The sequence below is a fragment of the Anomaloglossus baeobatrachus genome, chromosome 9 (assembly GCF_048569485.1).
Source record: "Anomaloglossus baeobatrachus isolate aAnoBae1 chromosome 9, aAnoBae1.hap1, whole genome shotgun sequence".
NCBI lineage: Eukaryota > Metazoa > Chordata > Amphibia > Anura > Aromobatidae > Anomaloglossus > Anomaloglossus baeobatrachus.
Genome location: NC_134361.1, coordinates 191,419,257 through 191,439,631, shown reverse-complemented (window position 1 = coordinate 191,439,631; position 20,375 = coordinate 191,419,257). Strand labels below are relative to the sequence as shown.

The following is a 20,375-nucleotide window of genomic DNA, read 5'->3' as shown; positions in this document are numbered from 1 at the left end:
CCCCTGCGTCCATACCCTGGCAACTGAGGAAGTCTGCTTCCCAGTTTTCTGCGCCCGGGATGTGAACTGCGGATATGGTGGATGCTCTGTCTTCCACCCCCATCAGACTCCGCCTGACTTCCTGGGAGGCTTGCCGACTGCGTGTTCCGCCTTGGTGGTAGATGTATGCCACCGCTGTGGAGTTGTCCGACTGAATTCGGATGTGTGTGCTTTCCAGCCACGGCTGGAAGGCTTGCAGGGCAAGATACACTGCCCAGATTTCCAGCACATTGATTTGAAGGATGGACTCCTCTGAAGAGAGTCCTTGACCGTCTGAGAAGGGGGACGTTCCTTCTAGGGACGTCGACTTCCCATCCCATTGGCAAAGAATGTCACATTGGAGTGGACGCAGATGAAACTGCGCGAAAGTGACTGCCTCTGCATGAGGCGTGTTAAGGGGTGTGACTGGCCTTGAAGGAGAGACTGCACCCCCGTCTGTAGTGAACGCTGTTTGTCCAGCGGAAGCTTCACTATCGCTGAGGGAGCGTGACACTCCATGCCCAGATATGTCAGCGATTGGGTCGGTGTCAGATTTAACCTTGAGAAGTTGATGATCCACCCGAAACTCTGGAGAGTCTCCAGCGCTACGTTCAGGCTGTGTTGGCATGCCTCTTGAGAGGGTGCCTTGACAAGTCGATCGTCCAAGGAAGGATCACCGAGTGACCCTGAGAGTGCAGGACTGCTCTCACTGCTGCCCTGAACTTGGTGAAAACCCGTAGGGCTGTCGCCAGACCGAAGGGCAGGGTTACGAACTGAAGATGCTCGTCTTCAATAACGAAACGTAGCAAACGTTGGTGCTCTGGAGCAATCGGCACGTGGAGATAAGCATCCTGATGTCTATTGATGCTAGGAAATCTCCTTGAGACATTGAGGCAATGACGGAGCGGAGGGATGCCATCCGGAACCGCCTGGCCTTCACGTGCTTGTTGAGCAGTTTTAGGTCCCCCACAATCAGATTGGAGGAAAAACCGTGTCTTGTTCCTGAAGAGGAACAGGAATTACCACTCCTTCTGCCTGCAGAAGAGCATCGGCTCGGTGGGTAGGTGGGGAAGTTCTGAAGAATCGAGCCGGAGGCCGAGAACAGAACTCTATCCTGTACACGTGAGACACAATGTCTCTCACCCACCGGTCTGTGACCTGTGGCAGCTAAATGTCGCCAAGGCGAGAGAGTCTGCCACCAACCGCGGATGCGGAGAGAGAGAGCTTAAAGTCATGAGGAGACCGCCTTGGAAGCGGTTCCTCTGGCTGCCTTCCTTGGGCGTGATTGAGCCCGCCCGGAATCTGAGCCCCTCTGAGCCTTTTGAGCCCTTTTGGACTAGGACAATTTGGACCTGCCCGAGCCTGGGAAGGACCGAAACCTCGACTGTCTCTTTCGGACAGCATTAATAGGGTAAGTCGCAATGCAGACATTGCGAGGATAAGGACGCTACCTGCGGCACAGATGTACCTGTGCTCAAGACCAGCTGCGCAAGACCAGCTGAAATAGCTTAGAGTGCCCATACGGCTGCGAATGCCGGAGCAACCGACACGCCGATAGCTTCATAGACAGATTTCAACCAGAGGTCCATCTGTCTGTCAATGGCATCTTTAAGTGAAGTCCCATCTCCACTGCAACTATGGATCTAGCCGCAAGCCTGGAGATTGGGGGATCCACCTTTGGACCCTGGGTCCAGCGCTTGACCACGTCAGGGGGAAAGGGATAACATGTATCCTTAATACGTTTGGAGAAACGCTTATCTGGTAAGCGTGGTGATTCTGAACTGCTTCTCTGAAGTCAGCGTGGCCAGAAAAGTACTCAATATACGCTTGAGATACTGAAATGGGATTTCTCCTGCTGTGAAGCTGACTCCTCCACTGAAGGAGCTGGGGGAGAAATATCCAACATGCCATTGCTGGACGCTATAAGATCATTCGCCATGGCGTCACCATCCGGTGTATCCGGATTGAGAGCGGTGTCAGGATCAAAGTCCTGATCAGCGACGTCTGCCTCATCATACAGAGAGTCCTCTGCTGTGACCCTGACTAGTGATGAAGCCGAGTGCCGCTCCCAGCGAGCTCGCTTAGGCTGTCTGGGACTGTCGTCCGTGTCAGAGCCTTCACCCTGGAATGCCTGGGACCCCCCCGGAGCACTGATTTTGTTCCAAATGAGGGTGGCCAGGGAGCAATGATCAAGATTGCCCATGGCCTGTCTGGACTGCAAGTCACTATCCCATGACAATCTATCAGCCGAAACTGCACTAGTAGAGACCCCGGCTGACCAAGTGCTACAGGGGAGCATTGCACACAATGGGGGTCAGTGGAACCTGCCGGTGGAACAGTATCACATGCAGTAAAAGCAGCATAGAAAGCCTGTGTTGCTTTTTTGCTGCTGTAGTCTAGCCATCTAGGAGCATATAGCCAAGAATAGCGACCGTACAGTGCAATGTATAGCATACAAGCATAAAGTACAAATGAGCACTTCAGCACATGCCATACAAGCAGCATAGAAAGCCTGTGCCTTAGCACCCTTGCTTTTTTGCTGCTGTTGTCTCGCCATCTAAGAGGGCATATAGCCAAAAATAGCGACCTACAGTGCAGTGTAAGCATAAAATACAAATGGACACAACGGTATTTAGTGGGGTCAGCACTTCAGGTGTTGCTTACCGCCCGCCTATAAGCGGGTGTGTGGTCGCCAGAGTCCTGTGACTGGTTGCCCAGAGCTTGTCTCCGTTCTCCAGCTCGGACTGCAGGAATGGCTGCCGGCGTCCTTCTCCAGCTCGTGTGACGAGGGGCGGGCCGTGGGTGTGCCCCAGGCAAGAGCGGGAAACCGGCGTCCCACTGTGTCCAGTGAAGGGGGCTGGAGAATGCAAAGCAGACTCCAGCCCTCGGCGCTGACTTTCTGTACAGCGTCCCGCCTCTCCCCTGACTGGCAGGGCTGGGGGCGGGAACGAAACGAAAACTAGGCCGCAAAGCCGGGGACTCGAGTAATAAGCGCGGCCGTCCTATGTGCACGGCCAGCGCGGAGTCCCCGGCGCACCACAAGTCCCAGCCGCGCCACAGTGTAAAAACACCCAGCAGCGGCCCGGCGCGGCAGTTCCCAATACATAAATTCGCACAGCAAAGCTGCCTTGAATAATAGCACGAGCGCTCCGCGCTGTTGTCCCCGGCGCACTAGCACTCCCAGCAATGCTGGTGTGTGTGTGCGCGATGTGTACGGGGACACAGAGTACCTTAATGTAGCAGGGCCTGTCCCTGACGATACTCAGCTCCATATTCAGCAGGTTCTCCGGGTCTGTGGATGGAGCCCGGTCTCAGTGCCTGGAGACCTGTAAGATCCCACTTCACCCAGAGCCCTGAGGGGGGATGGGGAAGGAAAACAGCATGTGGGCTCCAGCCTCCGTACCCGCAATGGGTACCTCAACCTTAACAAACACCCGACAAAAGTGGGGTGAGAAGGGAGCATGCTGGGGGCCCTAGTATGGGCCCTCTTTTCTTCCATCCGATATAGTCAGCAGCTGCTGCTGACTAAAAACAGTGGAGCTATGCGTGGATGTCTGACCTCCTTCGCACAAAGCTTGAAAACTGAGCAGCCCGTGATCCCACGGGGGGTGTATAGCCAGAAGGGGAGGGGCCTTACACTTTTTAGTGTAATACTTTGTGTGGCCTCCGGAGGCAGTAGCTATACACCCAATCGTCTGGGTCTCCCAATGGAGCGCCGAAGAAATATAACTATCTACTATCGATATCTCTGCCAGGCCCTATTTTTGCTGTTCCTAGTGCCGTGGCCTAGACCAATCGTGCACCATCCGCAAAAGACTTCCATCATTAAGGGGTGAGCTGGAATTAAAAAAAATTGTTTTTTTTTGTTTTACTTATGGTTTCCAATGTTCACGAATGAAGCGATAGAGAAAACAAACACTGATCGTGGGAACGTAGCCTTATTGGACCTCCCAACAGAGGTTCGGCAAGTGCTCCTCGCCTCTGATAGCACCGGACGGGGAAGACCGACTTGCCTGGATAGTGATAGGTAATCAGCAACCATTTCCCCCCCCCCTCTCCTCCAAAAAAGTGGAATTGCATACAGTTTTGCAAAAAAAAAAAAAAAAATGTAGATTACAATAGAGAATCGTCTGCACACATTGCTATATTACCTTCACTAGATGCTGGTGCTAAAGGATCAAACATGGCTAACAAAGACTCTGCCTGGGATGGAGGAGACGTGGTATGATGGATGCCTGGAAACAAACAAGGCATATTACTGGTCTTTTGTTGCAGGAGGTCCATAGATGGTCTCTGTGAAAACACTGAAGAAGAGCAGCAAATAAGAGTAGAACTGTTGCATCTGTGAATGGCATGTAGTATTTATTCACATGGACATAGAAAACTAGTCTGCTCACTGGCTTGTATAGGGCATGCTCTGTGATCTGTGCAGACGTCACTGCGCAGGGAAGTGAAGGCCCCCCACATATTATATTATCTACATAGGTGATAACCCTCATTGTAATTCTGCCTAGGAGGATAATGAGGCTGCTGAAAGGGTTTTTTTCCCTTTATAGGACAGAAAGAGTAAGCTTAATATGAAAAGGTATTGTCTGGTGAAGACAAGCTATCGCCTATAAAGATAATGACTGAGGGTCACTTATCCTGTACAATAGAAGGGCAGTGCACATTCATGAGCTCCACTCCATTCAATGTCTATGGGGCTGCTGAGCGCTGTACTCTGCTTTTTCCAGCAGTCCCATAGAGAATCAATGGAGCGGTGGGCAGGTATACGATCGGATGCTCAGTTTTGTAGTGAGAATAAAAGTGCCCAGTACAGGACAAAAACCTCCTCATTTTTCAGATCAGTGCGAGTCCTAGCAGTTAGACCAACAACTCATCATTAAAGGGGTATTCCCATTTCCAAGATCCTACCTCAATATGTATAAGGTGTAAAGAAAAATATTAGCCAATACCTCAAAATAGAAATGTAGTATAGTTCTCCTGATATAAGCATGTCTCTGGCCTCATGTGCAGGGCATTGCAGCTTAGCTGTCCAGGGTTACGACCACTCAAATAGTGACAGTTGCTTGCAGTTGTAACCATGGATACCAAAACCTACAATGCCCTGCACATGAGGTAAGAGACATGGCTATATCAAGAGAACTAGTCTACCATTTTTAATTGGAGGTATTTGCCATTATTGCATCTACTTCATATTAGGATAGGAGATGGGAATACCCTTTTCTGTTATCCACAAGAAGGGAATTTTGTTACTTACCGTAAATTCCTTTTCTTCTAGCTCCAATTGGGAGACCCAGACGATTGGGTGTATAGCTACTGCCTCCGGAGGCCACACAAAGTATTACACTAAAAAGTGTAAGGCCCCTCCCCTTCTGCATATACACCCCCCGTGGGATCACGGGCTGCTTCAGTTTTAGTGCAAAAGCAAGAAGGAGGAAAGCCAATAACTGGTTAAACAATTCAATCCGAAGGAACATCGGAGAACTGAAACCATTCAACATGAACAACATGTGTACCCGAACAACCCAAAAATCCCGAAGGAACAGGGGCGGGTGCTGGGTCTCCCAATTGGAGCTAGAAGAAAAGGAATTTACGGTAAGTAACAAAATTCCCTTCTTCTTCGGCGCTCCATTGGGAGACCCAGACGATTGGGACGTCCAAAAGCAGTCCCTGGGTGGGTAAATTAATACCTCAAGTTTGGACTGTAAAAACAGCCCTTCCCTACATGGAGGCAACCGCCGCCTGCAGGACTCTTCTACTTAGGCTGGCATCCGCCTAAGCGTAGGCATGCACCTGATAACGCTCGGTGAAGGTGTGCAGACTCGCCCAGGTAGCCGCCTGGCACACCTGCTGAGCCGTAGCCTGGTGCCGTAATGCCCAGGACGCACCCACGGCTCTGGTAGAATGGGCCTTCAGCCCTGATGGAACCGGAAGCCCAGCAGAACGGTAGGCTTCAAGAATTGGTTCCTTGATCCATCGAGCCAGGGTGGATTTGGAAGCCTGCGACCCTTTGCGCTGACCAGCGACAAGTACAAAGAGTGCATCCGAGCGGCGCAGGGGCGCCGTGCGGGAAATGTAGATTCTGAGCGCTCTCATCAGATCCAACAAATGCAAATCCAATTCATATCGATGAACTGGATGAGGAGAAAAGGAAGGTAAGGAGATATCCTGACTGAGATGAAAGGGGGATACCACCTTAGGGAGAAACCCCGGAATCAGGCGCAGCACTACCTTGTCTTGGTGAAACACCAGGAAGGGAGCTTTGGATGACCGCGCTGCTAGCTCGGACACTCTCTGAAGAGACGTGACCGCTACCAAAAAGGCCACTTTCTGTGAAAGTCGAGAAAGTGAAACATCCCTCAGAGGCTCAAAGGGCGGCTCCTGGAGAGCAATTAGTACCCTGTTCAGATCCCATGGGTCTAACGGCCTCTTGTACGGAGGGACAATGTGACAAACCCCCTGCAGGAACGTGCGTACCTGAGGAAGTCGTACTATGCGCTTCTGAAAGAATACAGACAGCGCTGGGACTCGTCCGTTAAGGGAGCCGAGCGACAAACCTTTTCCCAAACCAGATTGCAGGAAGGAAGGAAAAGTAGGCAATGCAAATGTCCAGGGAGACACTCCCTGAGCAGAGCACTAAGATAAGAATATCTTCCACGTCTTGTGGTAGATCTTGGCAGACGTCGGCTTCCTAGCCCGTCTTATGGTGGCAATGACGTCTTGAGATAATCCTGAAGACGCTAGGATCCAGGACTCAATGGCCACACAGTCAGGTTCAGGGCCGTAGAATTCAGATGGAAAAACGGCCCTTGGGACAGTAAGTCTGGCCGGTCTGGTAGTGCCCACGGTTGGCCGACCGTGAGATGCCACAGATGCGGGTACCACGACCTCCTCGGCCAGTCTGTGGCGACGAGGATGGCGCGGCGGCAATCGGAGCTGATCTTGCGTAGCCCTCTGGGCAACAGTGTCAGAGGGGGAAACACATAGGGTAGCTGGAACTGCGACCAATCCTGAACTAAGGCGCCTGCCGCCAGAGCTCTTTGATCGTGAGACCGCGCCATGAAAATCGGGCCCTTGTTGTGCCGAGACGCCATTAGGTCGACGTCCGGCCTCCGCCAGCGGCTACAGATTTCTTGAAACCCGTCCGGGTGCAGAGACCATTCCCCTGCGTCCATGCCCTGGCGACTGAGGAAGTCTGCTTCCCAGTTTTCTACACCCGGGATGTGAACTGCGGATATGGTGTATGCTCTGTCTTCCACCCACATCAGAATCCGCCGGACTTCCTGGGAGGCTTGCCGACTGCGTGTTCCGCCTTGGTGGTTGATGTATGCCACCGCTGCGAAGTTGTCCGACTGAATTCGGATCTGTTTGCCTTCCAGCCTCTGCTGGAAGGCTTGCAGGGCAAGATACCCTGCCCAGATTTCCAGAACATTGATCTGAAGGGTGGACTCCTCTGAAGAGAGTCCTTGCCCGTCTGAGAAAGGGGTACGTTCCTGTCTAGGGACGTCGACTTCCCATCCCATTGGCGAAGAATGTCCTATAGAAGTGGACGCAGATGAAACTGCGCGAAAGGGACTGCCTCTGCATGAGGCGTCTTAAGGGGTGTGACTGGCCTTGAAGGAGAGACTGCACCCCCGTCTGTAGTGAACGCTGTATGTCCAGCGGGAGCTGCACTATCGCTGAGAGAGTGTGAAGCTCCATGCCAAGATATGTCAGCGATTGGGTCGGTGTCAGATTTAACTTTGAAAAGTTTATGATCCACCCGAAACTCTGGAGAGTCTCCAGCGCCACGTTCAGGCTGTGTTGGCATGCCTCTTGAGAGGGTGCCTTGACAAGTAGATCGTCCAAGTAAGGGATCACAGAGTGACCCTGAGAGTGCAGGACTGCTCCCACTGCTGCCATGAACTTGGTGAAAAGCCGTGGGGCTGTCGCCAGACCGAAGGGCAGGGCTACGAACTGAAGATGCTCGTCTTCAATAACGAATCGTAGCCAACACCGGTGCTCTGGAGCAAACGGCACGTGGAGATAAGCATCCTGATGTCTATTGACGCTAGGAAATCTCCTTGAGACATTAAGGCAATGACGGAGCGGAGGGATTCCATCCGGAACCGCCTGGTTTTCACGTGCTTGTTGAGCAGTTTTAGGTGCAAAACGGAACGGAAAGAGCCGTCGTTTTTTGGTACCACAACCAGATAGGAGTAAAAACCGTATCTTGTTCCTGAGGAGGAACAGGGGTTACCACTCCTTCTGCCTGCAGAAGAGCATCGGCTCGGTCGGGAGGTGAGGAAGTTCTGAAGATCTAGTCGGAGGACGAGAACAGAACTCTATCCTGTACACGTGAGACAAAATGTCTCTCACCCACCGGTCTTTGACCTGTGGCAGCTAAATGTCGCCAAAGCGGGAGAGTCTGCCACCGACCGCGGATGCGGAGAGAGAGGGCTGAACGTCATGAGGAAACCGCCTTGGTAGCGGTTCCTCCGGCTGCCTTCCTTGGGCGTGATTGAGCCCGCCAGGAATCTGCGCCTCTCTGAGCCTTTTGAGTCCTTTTGGACGAGGACAATTGGGACCTGCCCGAGCCTGGGAAGGACCTAAACCTCGACTGTCCCTTCCTCTGTTGGGTGTTTGATCTGGGCTGGTGTAAGGAAGAGTCCTTACCCTTGGACTGTTTAATGATTTCATCCAATCGCTCACCAAACAGTCTGTCACCAGATAATGGCAAACTGGTGAATCACTTTTTTGGAAGCAGAATCTGCTTTCCATTCCCTCAACCACAAGGCTCTGCGTAAAACCACGGAGCTGGCGGACGCCACTGACGTACGGCTCGTAGAGTGCAGGACAGCATTAATAGCGTAAGTCGCAATGCAGACATTGCGAGGTTAAGGACGCCATCTGCGGCACAGATATACATGTGACAGTGTCCACGTGCGCAAGACCAGCTGAAATAGCTTGGAATGCCCATACGGCTGCGAATGCCGGAGCAAACGACACGCCGATAGCTTCATAGACAGAATTCAACCAGAGGACCATCTGTCTGTCAATGGCATCTTTAAGTGAAGTCCCATCTTCCACTGCAACTATGGATCTAGCCGCAAGCCTGGAGATTGGGGGATCCACCTTTGGACACTGGGTCCAGCGCTTGACCACGTCAGGGAGAAAAAAGGATAACGTGTATCCTTAATACGATTGGAGAACGCTTATCTGGATAAGTGTGGTGTTTCCGGATTGCTTCTCTGAAGTCAGAGTGGCCAGAAAGAAGGGAATTTTGTTACTTACCGTAAATTCCTTTTCTTCTAGCTCCTATTGGGAGACCCAGACGATTGGGTGTATAGCACTGCCCTCCGGAGGCCACACAAAGCAATTACACTAAAAAGTGTAAGGCCCCTCCCCTTCTGGCTATTGATGGCCGCTATAAGGTCATTTACCATAGCGTCACCATCAGGGGTATCTAGATTGAGAGCGGTGTCAGGAGTAGATTCCTGATCACCCACCTCTGTCTCCTCATACAGAGCCTCGTCTCGCTGAGACCCTGACCAGTGTGATGACGGCGAGGGTCTTTCCCAGCGAGCACGCTTAGGCTGCCTGGGACTGTCTTCCGAGTCAGAGTCTTCAGCCTGTGATGCCTGGGACCCCCTTGAAGTACGGATTAGTTCCAACTGAGGGGGACCGGGGAGCATAGACACAGCAGTGTCCATGGTCTGAGAAACTGGCCTGGACTGCAAGGTTTCCAGGATTTCTGTCATAGTCACAGACATCTTATCAGCAAAAACTGCAAATTCTGTCCCCGTCACCGGGGCAGGGTTCACAGGCGTCTCTGCCTGGGCCACTACTACCATAGACTCTGGCTGACGAAGTGGCACAGGGACCGAACATTGCACACAATGGGGGTCATTGGAACCTGCCGGTAGATTAGCCCCACATGCGGCACAAGCAGTGCATACCGCCTGTGCCTTGGCACCCTTGCGTTTTGCGGATGACATGTTGTTGTCTCCTCAGAGCAATGAGGGTATAAGCCAAGAAGCGACTGTACAGTGCAATATAAATATATATGGTACAGAGAAAAAATGCACCAAATAACACTGTGGCACTAGTGGGGCCAGCATTTATGTGCAGCTTACCGCCCGCATAAACGCGGGTGTGTGGTCGCCAGAGTCCCTTGTCTGAGTCCCCCAGAGCCTGTGTCCGTTCTCCAGCCAGACTGCATGCAGGAATGGCTGCCGGCGTCCTGTGGAGAGGGGCGGGCCCTGGGCGTGTTGAGACCAAGAGCGGGAAACTTGCGTCCCCACTGTGCCCAGTGAGAGGGCTGGAGCATGTAAATAAGGCTCCAGCCCTCGGCGCTGCCTATTGCACAGCGTCTCTCCCTTTCCCTGATTGACAGGGTGGGGGCGGGAACGAACCGTAACTAGGCCGCAAAAGCCGGGGACTAGATTTATGAGCGCTGCCGCCGTAAAAGCGCGGGCAGCGCGAGTCCCCGGCGCACTACAAGTCCCAGCGGCGCCGCCGCTCCCGGAGCGGCCGGCGCGGTAGTTCCCAAGACAGAAAATCACTCAGCTAAGCTGCAGTGACTCTAACCCGAGCGCGCAGCGCTAGTGCCCCCGGCGCACTAGCACACCCAGCAAGCCTGGAGTGTGCGTGGCCTGTCTGTGCGGGGACACAGAGTACCTGAACGTTGCAGGGCCTTGTCCCTGACTGTACTCAGCTCCTCCAGCAGGGTCTCTGGGTCTGTGGATGGAGCTCGGCCTCAGGGTTTGGGGGCCGGTAAGATCCCACTTCCACAGAGCCCCTCAGGGGGATGGGGAAGGAAAGCAGCATGTGGGCTCCAGCCTCCGTACCCGCAATGGGTACCTCAACCTTACAAACCGCAAGTGGGGTGAGAAGGGAGCATGCTGGGGGCCCTATATGGGCTCTCTTTTCTTCCATCCGATAGAGTCAGCAGCTACTGCTGACTAAACAGTGGAGCTATGCGTGGATGTCTGACCTCCTTCGCACAAAGCAGAAAACTGGTGAGCCAGTGATCCCACTGGGGGTGTATAGCCAGAAGGGGAGGGGCCTTACACTTTTTAGTGTAATTGCTTTGTGTGGCCTCCGGAGGGCAGTGCTATACACCCAATCGTCTGGGTCTCCCAATGGAGCGCCGAAGAAAGTACTCAATATACGCTTGAGATACTGAAAAGGGATTTCTCCTGCTGTGAAGCTGACTCCTCCACCGGAGGAGCTGAGGGAGAAATATCCAACATTCCCTTGATGGACGCTAGAAGATCATTCACTATGGCGTCACCATCCGGTGTATCCGGATTGAGAGCGGTCTCAGGATCCGAGTCCTGATCAGCTACGTCTGCCTCATCATACAGAGAGTCCTGCTGGGACCCTAACCAGTGATGAAGCCGAGTGCCGCTCCCAGCGAGCTCGCTTAGGCTGTCTGGGACTGTCGTCCGTGTCAGAGCCTGCGCCCTGGGATGCATGGGACCCCCCCGGAGCACTGATTCGTTCCAAATGAGGGTGGCCAGGGAGCATTGTATCAACATTGCCCATGGTCCGTCTGGACTGCAAAGTCTCTAAGATGTTAGTCACAGTCACAGACAATCTATCAGCCGAAACTGCAACTCCGTCCCTGTCCCTGGACAGGGTTCACAGGTGGTTCCTTTGGCCACCTCTAGCAGAGACCCCGGCTGACCAAGTGCTACAGGGGAGCATTGCACACAATGGGGACAGTGGAACCTGCCGTGTGGAACAGTATCACGTGCAGTACAAGCAGCATAGAAAGCCTGTGCCTTGGCACCCTTGCTTTTTTGCTGCTGTTGTCTAGCCATCTAGAAGCATATAGCCAAGAATAGCGACCGTACAGTGCAATGTATAACATACAAGCAGAAAGTACAAATGAACACTTCAGCACATGCAGTACAAGCAGCATAGAAAGCCTGTGCCTCAGCACCCTTGCTTTCTTGCTGCTGTTGTCTAGCCATCTAGAAGTATATAGCCAAGAATAGCGACCGTACAGTGCAGTGTATAGCATACCAGCATAAAGTACAAATGAACACTTCAGCACATGCAATACAAGCAGCCTAGAAAGCCTGTGCCTTAGCACCCTTGCTTTTTGCTGCTGTAGTCTAGCCATCTAGGCATAAAGTACAAATGGCATTAGTGGGGTCAGCACTTCAGGTGCTGCTTACCGCCCGCACAAACGCGGGTGTGTGGTCGCCCGAATCCTGTGACTGGTTGCCCAGAGCTTGTCTCCCTTCTCCAGCCCAGACTGCGTGCAGGAATGGCTGCCGGCGTCTTGTGAAGAGGGGCGGGCCGTGGGCGTGCCCCAGACAAGAGCGGGAAACTGGCGTCCCACTGTGTCCAGTGAAGGGGGCTGGAGAATGCAAAGCAGACTCCAGCTCTCGGCGCTGACTTTCTGTACAGCGTCCCGCCCCTCCCCTGACTGGCAGGGCTGGGGGCGGGAACGAAGCGAAAACTAGGCCGCAAAGCCGGGGACTCGAGTAATAAGCGCGGCCGTCCTATGTGCACGGCCAGCGCGGAAGTCCCCGGCGCACCACAAGTCCCAGCCGCGCCACAGTGTAAAACACCCCGCAGCGGCCGGCGCGGCAGTTTCTAACACATAAATTCACTCAGCTAAGCTGCAGTGAATAATAGCACAAGCGCTCCGCGCTGTTGTCCCCGGCGCACTAGCACTCCCAGCAATGCTGGTGTGTGTGTGCGCGATGTGTACGGGGACACAGAGTACCTTAATGTAGCAGGGCCCTGTCCCTGACGATACCCAGCTCCATATCCAGCAGGTTCTCCGGGTCTGTGGATGGAGCCCGGTCTCAGTGCCTGGAGACCGGTAAGATCCCACTTCACCCAGAGCCCTGAGGGGGGATGGGGAAGGAAAACAGCATGTGGGCTCCAGCCTCCGTACCCGCAATGGGTACCTCAACCTTAACAAACACCGCCGACAAAAGTGGGGTGAGAAGGGAGCATGCTGGGGGCCCCATATGGGCCCTCTTTTCTTCCATCCGACATAGTCAGCAGCTGCTGCTGACTAAACAGTGGAGCTATGCGTGGATGTCTGACCTCCTTCGCACAAAGCATGAAAACTGAAGCAGCCCGTGATCCCACGGGGGGTGTATATGCAGAAGGGGAGGGGCCTTACACTTTTTAGTGTAATACTTTGTGTGGCCTCCGGAGGCAGTAGCTATACACCCAATCGTCTGGGTCTCCCAATGGAGCGCCGAAGAAAAGCCTTTTTAAAAATACATATATATATTACATATACAAACAGGAGGAGCCGCAGCCAGCAGCAGCAACAACAGGAGCCGCAGCCAGCAGCAGCAGCAACAGGAGCCGCAGCCAGCAGCAGCAGCAACAGGAGCCGCAGCCAGCAGCAGCAGCAACAGGAGCCGCAGCCAGCAGCAGCAGCAACAGGAGCCGCAGCCAGCAGCAGCAGCAACAGGAGCCGCAGCCAGCAGCAGCAACAACAGGAGCCGCAGCCAGCAGCAGCAACAACAGGAGCCGCAGCCAGCAGCAGCAACAACAGGAGCCGCAGCCAGCAGCAGCAACAACAGGAGCCGCAGCCAGCAGCAGCAACAACAGGAGCCGCAGCCAGCAGCAGCAACAACAGGAGTCGCAGCCAGCAGCAGCAACAACAGGAGCCGCAGCCAGCAGCAGCAGCAACAGGAGCCGCAGCCAGCAGCAGCAACAGGAGCCGCAGCCAGCAGCAGCAACAGGAGCCGCAGCCAGCAGCAGCAACAGGAGCCGCAGCCAGCAGCAGCAACAGGAGCCGCAGCCAGCAGCAGCAACAGGAGCCGCAGCCAGCAGCAGCAACAGGAGCCGCAGCCAGCAGCAGCAACAGGAGCCGCAGCCAGCAGCAGCAACAGGAGCCGCAGCCAGCAGCAGCAACAGGAGCCGCAGCCAGCAGCAGCAACAGGAGCCGCAGCCAGCAGCAGCAACAGGAGCCGCAGCCAGCAGCAGCAACAGGAGCCGCAGCCAGCAGCAGCAACAGGAGCCGCAGCCAGCAGCAGCAACAGGAGCCGCAGCCAGCAGCAGCAACAGGAGCCGCAGCTTACTAAAATCATAGAACCTGTAACACTTACTGTGAACACAGTCCTCCACTTCAGGACTTGTTACTGAATCCTTTCCTCCAAAGTCAGAGCTACACTCAGAGCGGAGGTCTTCAATCTTGTTGGGGATGTCCTCAGAAGTTGCACTGATGCCTTTAAAAAAGGAAAATCAGCAGCTAAATATTTGGGATCTAATCTCTTCTGAAATCAATTTAACACAAACATTTAGGTTTAAAAAATTAAAAGGCTCTTACCTGACACGACGCTCAGGCCGGGCGTGCTGGGTCTGGAGCTGACCTCTCGCACCTCGGTGTCGTCTGACGTGCTCCCCAGCCCCGAGCAGCTCTCCAGCTCCTGCAGCCGCTCTTCCTGCTTCAAGTCTGGTGCTTCTGGGAAAAAACCTGCTGCGTCATCAAGACGTTTAGTTGAACGTGAGACATTGACTGAACGAGATATATTGAAAAAATGATGGAGGCGCTGGGGCTGGCTACAGACGTGCAAAATGAACCCCTGATGAAGATTCTGATAGAATTCCAATTGGAAGATGCGATAATCACATAGAACAGAGAAAAATCTAAAGCTCTGGCCATTTGTGCAAAAGAGGCACTACTATAAAAGTGCAGTTACAGATTTGCAAAAAATAAAAAAATTAAAATAAAGTGCAATTTTTTTTTTTAAAAAAACAAAAAAACAAACCCTAGACGTTACATCTCCTGTAACTGAATCCCATTTAAGGCAGTGGGATCAGTTTGATGCAATTAGGCCATTTTTTCTAATCAATGGAGATGGGTACATATAATCAGCAAGTGTATTACAATTTGATACCTAGTATGGAGACTCACCCGAATCACTGGGCAGGACCTCCACACTCCAGGCTTCACTGGTCGTCTCCGATATAGTGGATCCAGTACAAGGGTCTAATAGTATGGAACCTGACCCAGGCAGGCAAAGCAGACTACCCAGCATGTTCTCCGCAGCTGCTCCTGGAATAACATGATTACTCAGTGAAAAATTAAAAAAAAAAAAAAAAAAAAAAGACACTAAATATGTATACACACTATAGTAATAACATACATACGTTTCAGTATTCTTGCACAACTTGCTGTTCTCTAAAAAGGAGCTTAGTGGCAAAATTCCCAACAGGTGTTTGATCCATGAATCACCCAATAAATTTGGGCATTCAATTAGAATTGGTATTTACAGTCCTCATCATCATGAAACCAAGACGACACCTAACAACTGATCAACAGCACAGCACCATTGTGAGGCTTCAAACAGGATGTTCTCAGACGGAAGTGGCCACTGAGCTTAGAGTGTCACCAGCAGGTTGTACAGAGACACAGAGAGACTAGAAGAATCAGAGAAGGGCACAACCCACACTGATGACTGTGACGACACAGACTTTTTCAATGTGTGTCGTGGGCTAAAATTTCTTACAATAGCCAGACGTATTGTTCTTCTGTGTGCTAACTCATGTTTGCTAAACCATTGTTTCTACCAGACCCTCTGAGCATTCATTGTAATGTAGTTGTGTATTGCTAATCTAATTTAAATTACCTTAGTAGCCATTGTCTAGTCTGTGACTTGCAGACTTTATGTAAAAATACTCAGTCTTTCTATCCACATCATTTAAATGAACATTATCCATGCAGCTTGAAATTCATCCAATAAGAGAAACAACCTTGTACAACCAATCCAATAAGGGCACAGTATATACTAAGGGAAGGCTATGGCTATAAAAGGTGACTTCTTGGAGTCACCAGGTGGTTGATGGATTTTGCATGATCCAGTCTAAGCTCTTAGGAGCTGGCTAGAGGATCAGGATACCTTGTGGACTCAGTCTAGGGACTTTGGCTCCGACTAGAGGAACACTTGGCTACATGACTTCAAACCAGAGACTACTTAAGAAGGAAACCCAGGTTGGGACAATCCAGTCACCTGGTACAGACTTTGCAGACCTCAGACAGCTTCCTAACTCTGGCATTATTCCATTCTCGGTGGGTGCCCGCCAAAAGCGGGGTGCTGCTGGATTGGAGTAAATAGCCCTGGAAGCTCTGAGGCACGGACATTCTAATCCCTGCTGAGCCAGCGGAAGGGTGAGACTCTGTTGCCTGTTACATTTGTGTGTTTTGCTGGTTATGTGCTATGTGCCGTTAATATTTTGGAGATCCAATAAAGTCTTAATATTGTGATTCCCTCAACCTGTGTTGTCTGAGTAGTGTTCCGCCCACGGTTAAGGAGGTCGGGTGTTCAGTTGGGATGAGTCCTGAGCCACGCTGTCTTTATAAAGGCGGCCGGTTCAGTGGACGAGAGCACCCACTGAGCCCAGTGTCTCCACAATGACCACTTCACATTGTGAACAATGCCCTGCGGAGCCGGATGATGACTGCCACACATCTCCAGGGATGTGAGAGGCACCAAGTGTCACGTCAGACCATTCAAAACGGTTTACATCAGTACGGGCTGCGTGCATGGTAAATGACCACACTGCCAGGCGCAGGAGTCATTACGCTGGACGAGGGACCAGTGCCCTCAGTGCTGATCACTGATTAAAGTTGATTCACGCCGAGCAGAAATGATGGTTGCCAACAATATTGGAGACGTCAAGGAGAGCACTGTGCATCAGCCACTGCGGTCACCAGACGAGGCTTTGGTGGTGGTGGTGTTACAGTGTGGGCCGGTGTGTCTAGTCATTATAGAACAGCCCTATACTGTGTGAATGGGAGAGTGACAGTCCCAACTACTGGAATCAGGGCTGTGGAGTCGGAGTCGGAGTCGTGGAGTCGGAGTCGGAGTCGGAGCTCATTTTGGTGGAGTCGGAGTCGGAGTCGGTATAAAATGCACCGACTCCGACTCCTAAAATATATAATAAATTGGGGACAGGAGTGCAATGCAGAATGTGCTGAATATTTTACTAAATAATAACATTTAGTATAATGCTTATATTTAAGTGAAAAATTTATTGTAGTACAATGTGAACATCAGACATTTAATTGTTTTTATGATACAATAAACAAGATATTTGGATAGAACATAAAATATTTATTGGAATACAACTTTAGAACACAAAAAACTAATAAATTGTAAATATGTAATATATATATATATATACAGTGTATATACACACACAAGATATATATGTAATCTACTGTATATTACATAGTGTATTACATATTTACAATTTATTACAGTTTTTTGTGTTCTAAAGTTGTATTCCAATAAATATATTTTATGTTCTATCCAAATATCTTGATTATTGTATCATAAAAATTATTAAATATCTGATGTTCACATACACATATTCATGTACTACAATAAATTTTTCACCTAACTATAAGCAATATATGTAGGAGTCGGAGTCGGAGCCGGAGTCGGAGTCGGAGTCGGAGTCGGTGCAAGAGAATTTGAGGAGTCGGAGTCGGAGTCGGAGTCGAAGGTTTGGCTTACCGACTCCACAGCCCTGACTGGAATATCATCATTGTGCCTCAACGCCGGACAAATTTCATAGTCATGGAAGACAGTGCTCCAGATCATTGAGGTTGCATCATTATGGAACAGCTGCTGGAGACTGGGAACCTCAAATGGAGTGACTGCACTTTCTCCAGACCTGAATCCCATAGAAAACCTATGGGATCAGCTGAGTCGCTGTGTAGAGATTGTAACTCTGTACCGCAGAACCTCAATGACCTGAGGACCACTCTTCAAGAAGAGCAGGATGCTGCCTCTGCAAACAATAACTCCACTTGTGAGAAGGCGTCGCTGTCAGCTGGAATTGATGTTCAAGGCCACATGACAAGTTACGGAGATATTGAAAATTTTGGGGGGGGTATACACACCACTGTTGGCTTTTGTTTCAGTAAATTGAGATGAGGAAATCTCCATTGCTGCTTCTACCTAAATATCCTACAGGATAAAATCTCACTGTAGTGAGAACTTTTTACGTTTTCCATAAACGTCACCTGAAAACCAAATATCCCTTATTGTCTTTGTATTCCCTGCATCACAAGTATTACCAGCTGACACTGTCCTATGATGGGAAAACCACTTTAAATGCCAAAACTGTATTTTAAAGGGTTAAATTTAAAAAAAAAAAAAAAAAAAAATAATTCAGCTAGTCTGCATTCCTGTAAATGCCCACTAGAGGGAGCCATTGTGCCTTCAGCTTTTCCCCATATTCTTCGCTCGGAGGACACCATGCTCGTGACCTTGCACAGCAGCACCCGAGAAACCCTCTGACGTCAGTAAGTGATCTCGCTCATTGTAGTACCGCTGCCAAGACTGACGGCAGGGAAACGACCAGAAACCGCAGCGGGGAACTTTTCTTTAGAAGTTTCTCTATTGCTAGTAAATGCCTGGAGCTAAGCTGGTATATTAAGTAATGAATTGATGCTCCGACACCAGGGGACTCCTGAGTATTGCCCAACTTCCCCGAGTTCAGGGTTGAGTCTTTGCTGTTATCCCAGTTTTTGTTCAGCTGCAGCGCTGTAGAAATCACAAATCAGCACTGCAGCCAATCAATAAGCTCAGTATAGTGCGCATGCGCTGCCAGTCCAGTCCTATAGGTTTCTCTGATCTTGGTTTAGCACCTCTTATTTTCTCGCAATCGCTGTCCTCTTTCCCTTCTCCGTGTGGATGACACTTCCTATGCGTCCATTGCGCTCTTGCGCATTTTGATCTGCCCGGCTCAGGGCAGAGTATTGCAGTGCGCATGCGCCGGCGCTCTGACCTTTCCTCGCGCCTGCGCATTATAGTACTTTGTTCTGCCCTCAGCAGGTTGGAAAAGTGCGCAGGAGCACAATGGAGGCCTGGATGGCTGACGTAGGACGCATCATCCACACGGAGCTGAGGAGGAGGACCGCGATGGAAAAAAAAAAAAAGGCAGCAATGCCCATTAGATCTGACCACCCCGCAGGTGAGTATAATAAAAGATGTTTAGGTTCTACAGAGTGGTCTGGGCTCTTATATACAGTATTCTAGAATGCTGTAAATAAGGGCTCACTGATGGTGGTCGCAGCTCATAAGGGACAAATCTGATGACAGGTTCCCTTTAAAGGGATATTCCGAAGTTTAATAGTTATGCCCATATCCCTGGGATAGTGCGGATCAGTGGTTGATCGTGAGCACTGTGGCTTTATTTGTTTGGGATCGCCAAAGATGAACACTGGTGGTCCATTAAGAATAAATGAAGCAGCAGTGAGAATAATCGACCTCCCCATTATTCACAGAAGGCTCTTGGGATCAATGGGGTCCCAGTAGCCAGATCTCCTGCGATTGAAAAGCTATCCCCCATCCATTGGCTAGATGACAACTTTCTGTATACATTGTTAAATAGATCCTAAAACTTGACAAAGCCGATGTGCTTACTTTGAAAATCCATGTCAGAATGGTTGTATAATCCCAGACATTAAAGGGAACCTGTCACCAGTTTGACTATTAAACCAAAAGTGTCCCCTTCTGCAAGTCCTGGGCTGCATTCTATGAAGGTGCATTTTGTTGCTGACCCCCCCTTGCAGACCCCAAAAAGAACTTTGTAAAACATGACCGTTTTGTATACAAATGACCTGTGTTGGCCAGATGGGCGGGCTCTATTTCGGCTCCTGTCCCTCCTTGTGGCCTTGTTCACCGTCCTCCTGTCATGATTGATAAGGATGGCGCCGCAGTCATCATCCACGATGCTGGCCAAGTCTCGCGCAGGCGCTCTGCCCCTATTGCGGGCCGAGAATAAAAACAGTTTCCCTCGCGTGCGCCAGTGATGTATCTGCGCAGGCGCGAGATCATGGTTGGCGCTGTGCATGACCTGACCAGCAGCGTCATCCTCGTTCCCGACCATGATCTCGCTCCTGCGCAGATACATCACTGGCGCGCGCGAGGGAAACGTTTTTTTATGCTCGGCCCGCGATGGGGCAGAGCAAACTGCGCCTGCGCGAGACTTGGCCAGCAGCGTGGATGATGATTGCGGCGCAGTCCTTGTCAATCATTACAGGAGGATGGCGATCAAGGCCACAAGGAGGGACAGGAGCCGAAAGAGCCTTTTTGGGGTCTGCAAGGGGGGTCAGCAACAAGGTGCACCTTCATAGAATGCAGCCCAGGAGCTGCAGCAGGGGATACTTTTGGTTTAATAGGTAAAAAACTGGTGACAGGTTCCTTTTAAAATAAGTTGTGCTAAAGAATGACAGTTTAGGAGTTCAGGTTTATTCAGTCTCTGCCCACTCAGCCAGGCTAACAGCTGCAGCTTGTACTGAGCAATGAGTGATCTCAGCAGGGAGGAAGGACACTGAGGAACTGTCAACCAGGCTCACTAAGTAGAAATTCAGT

The 20,375-nt window shown here is 51.1% G+C and overlaps 1 protein-coding gene across 10 annotated transcripts in view; it reads right to left on the bottom strand.

The window, feature by feature from the left end:
- Window positions 1-20,375, bottom strand: part of GAPVD1 (GTPase activating protein and VPS9 domains 1) — a 131,785-nt gene that overhangs the window by 65,904 nt on the left and 45,506 nt on the right. For 2 of the 10 annotated variants that reach the window (XM_075324149.1, XM_075324156.1), the window contains 4 exons: window positions 14,903-15,043; window positions 14,315-14,461; window positions 14,094-14,213; window positions 4,170-4,322 (listed from right to left, as the gene is read on the bottom strand). In XM_075324149.1, the coding sequence (XP_075180264.1) occupies window positions 4,170-4,322; window positions 14,094-14,213; window positions 14,315-14,461; window positions 14,903-15,043 (561 nt within the window). The remainder of the gene's footprint in view (window positions 1-4,169; window positions 4,323-14,093; window positions 14,214-14,314; window positions 14,462-14,902; window positions 15,044-20,375) is intronic. The other 8 variants (XM_075324154.1, XM_075324158.1, XM_075324155.1 and 5 more) reach the window with 5 other exon arrangements.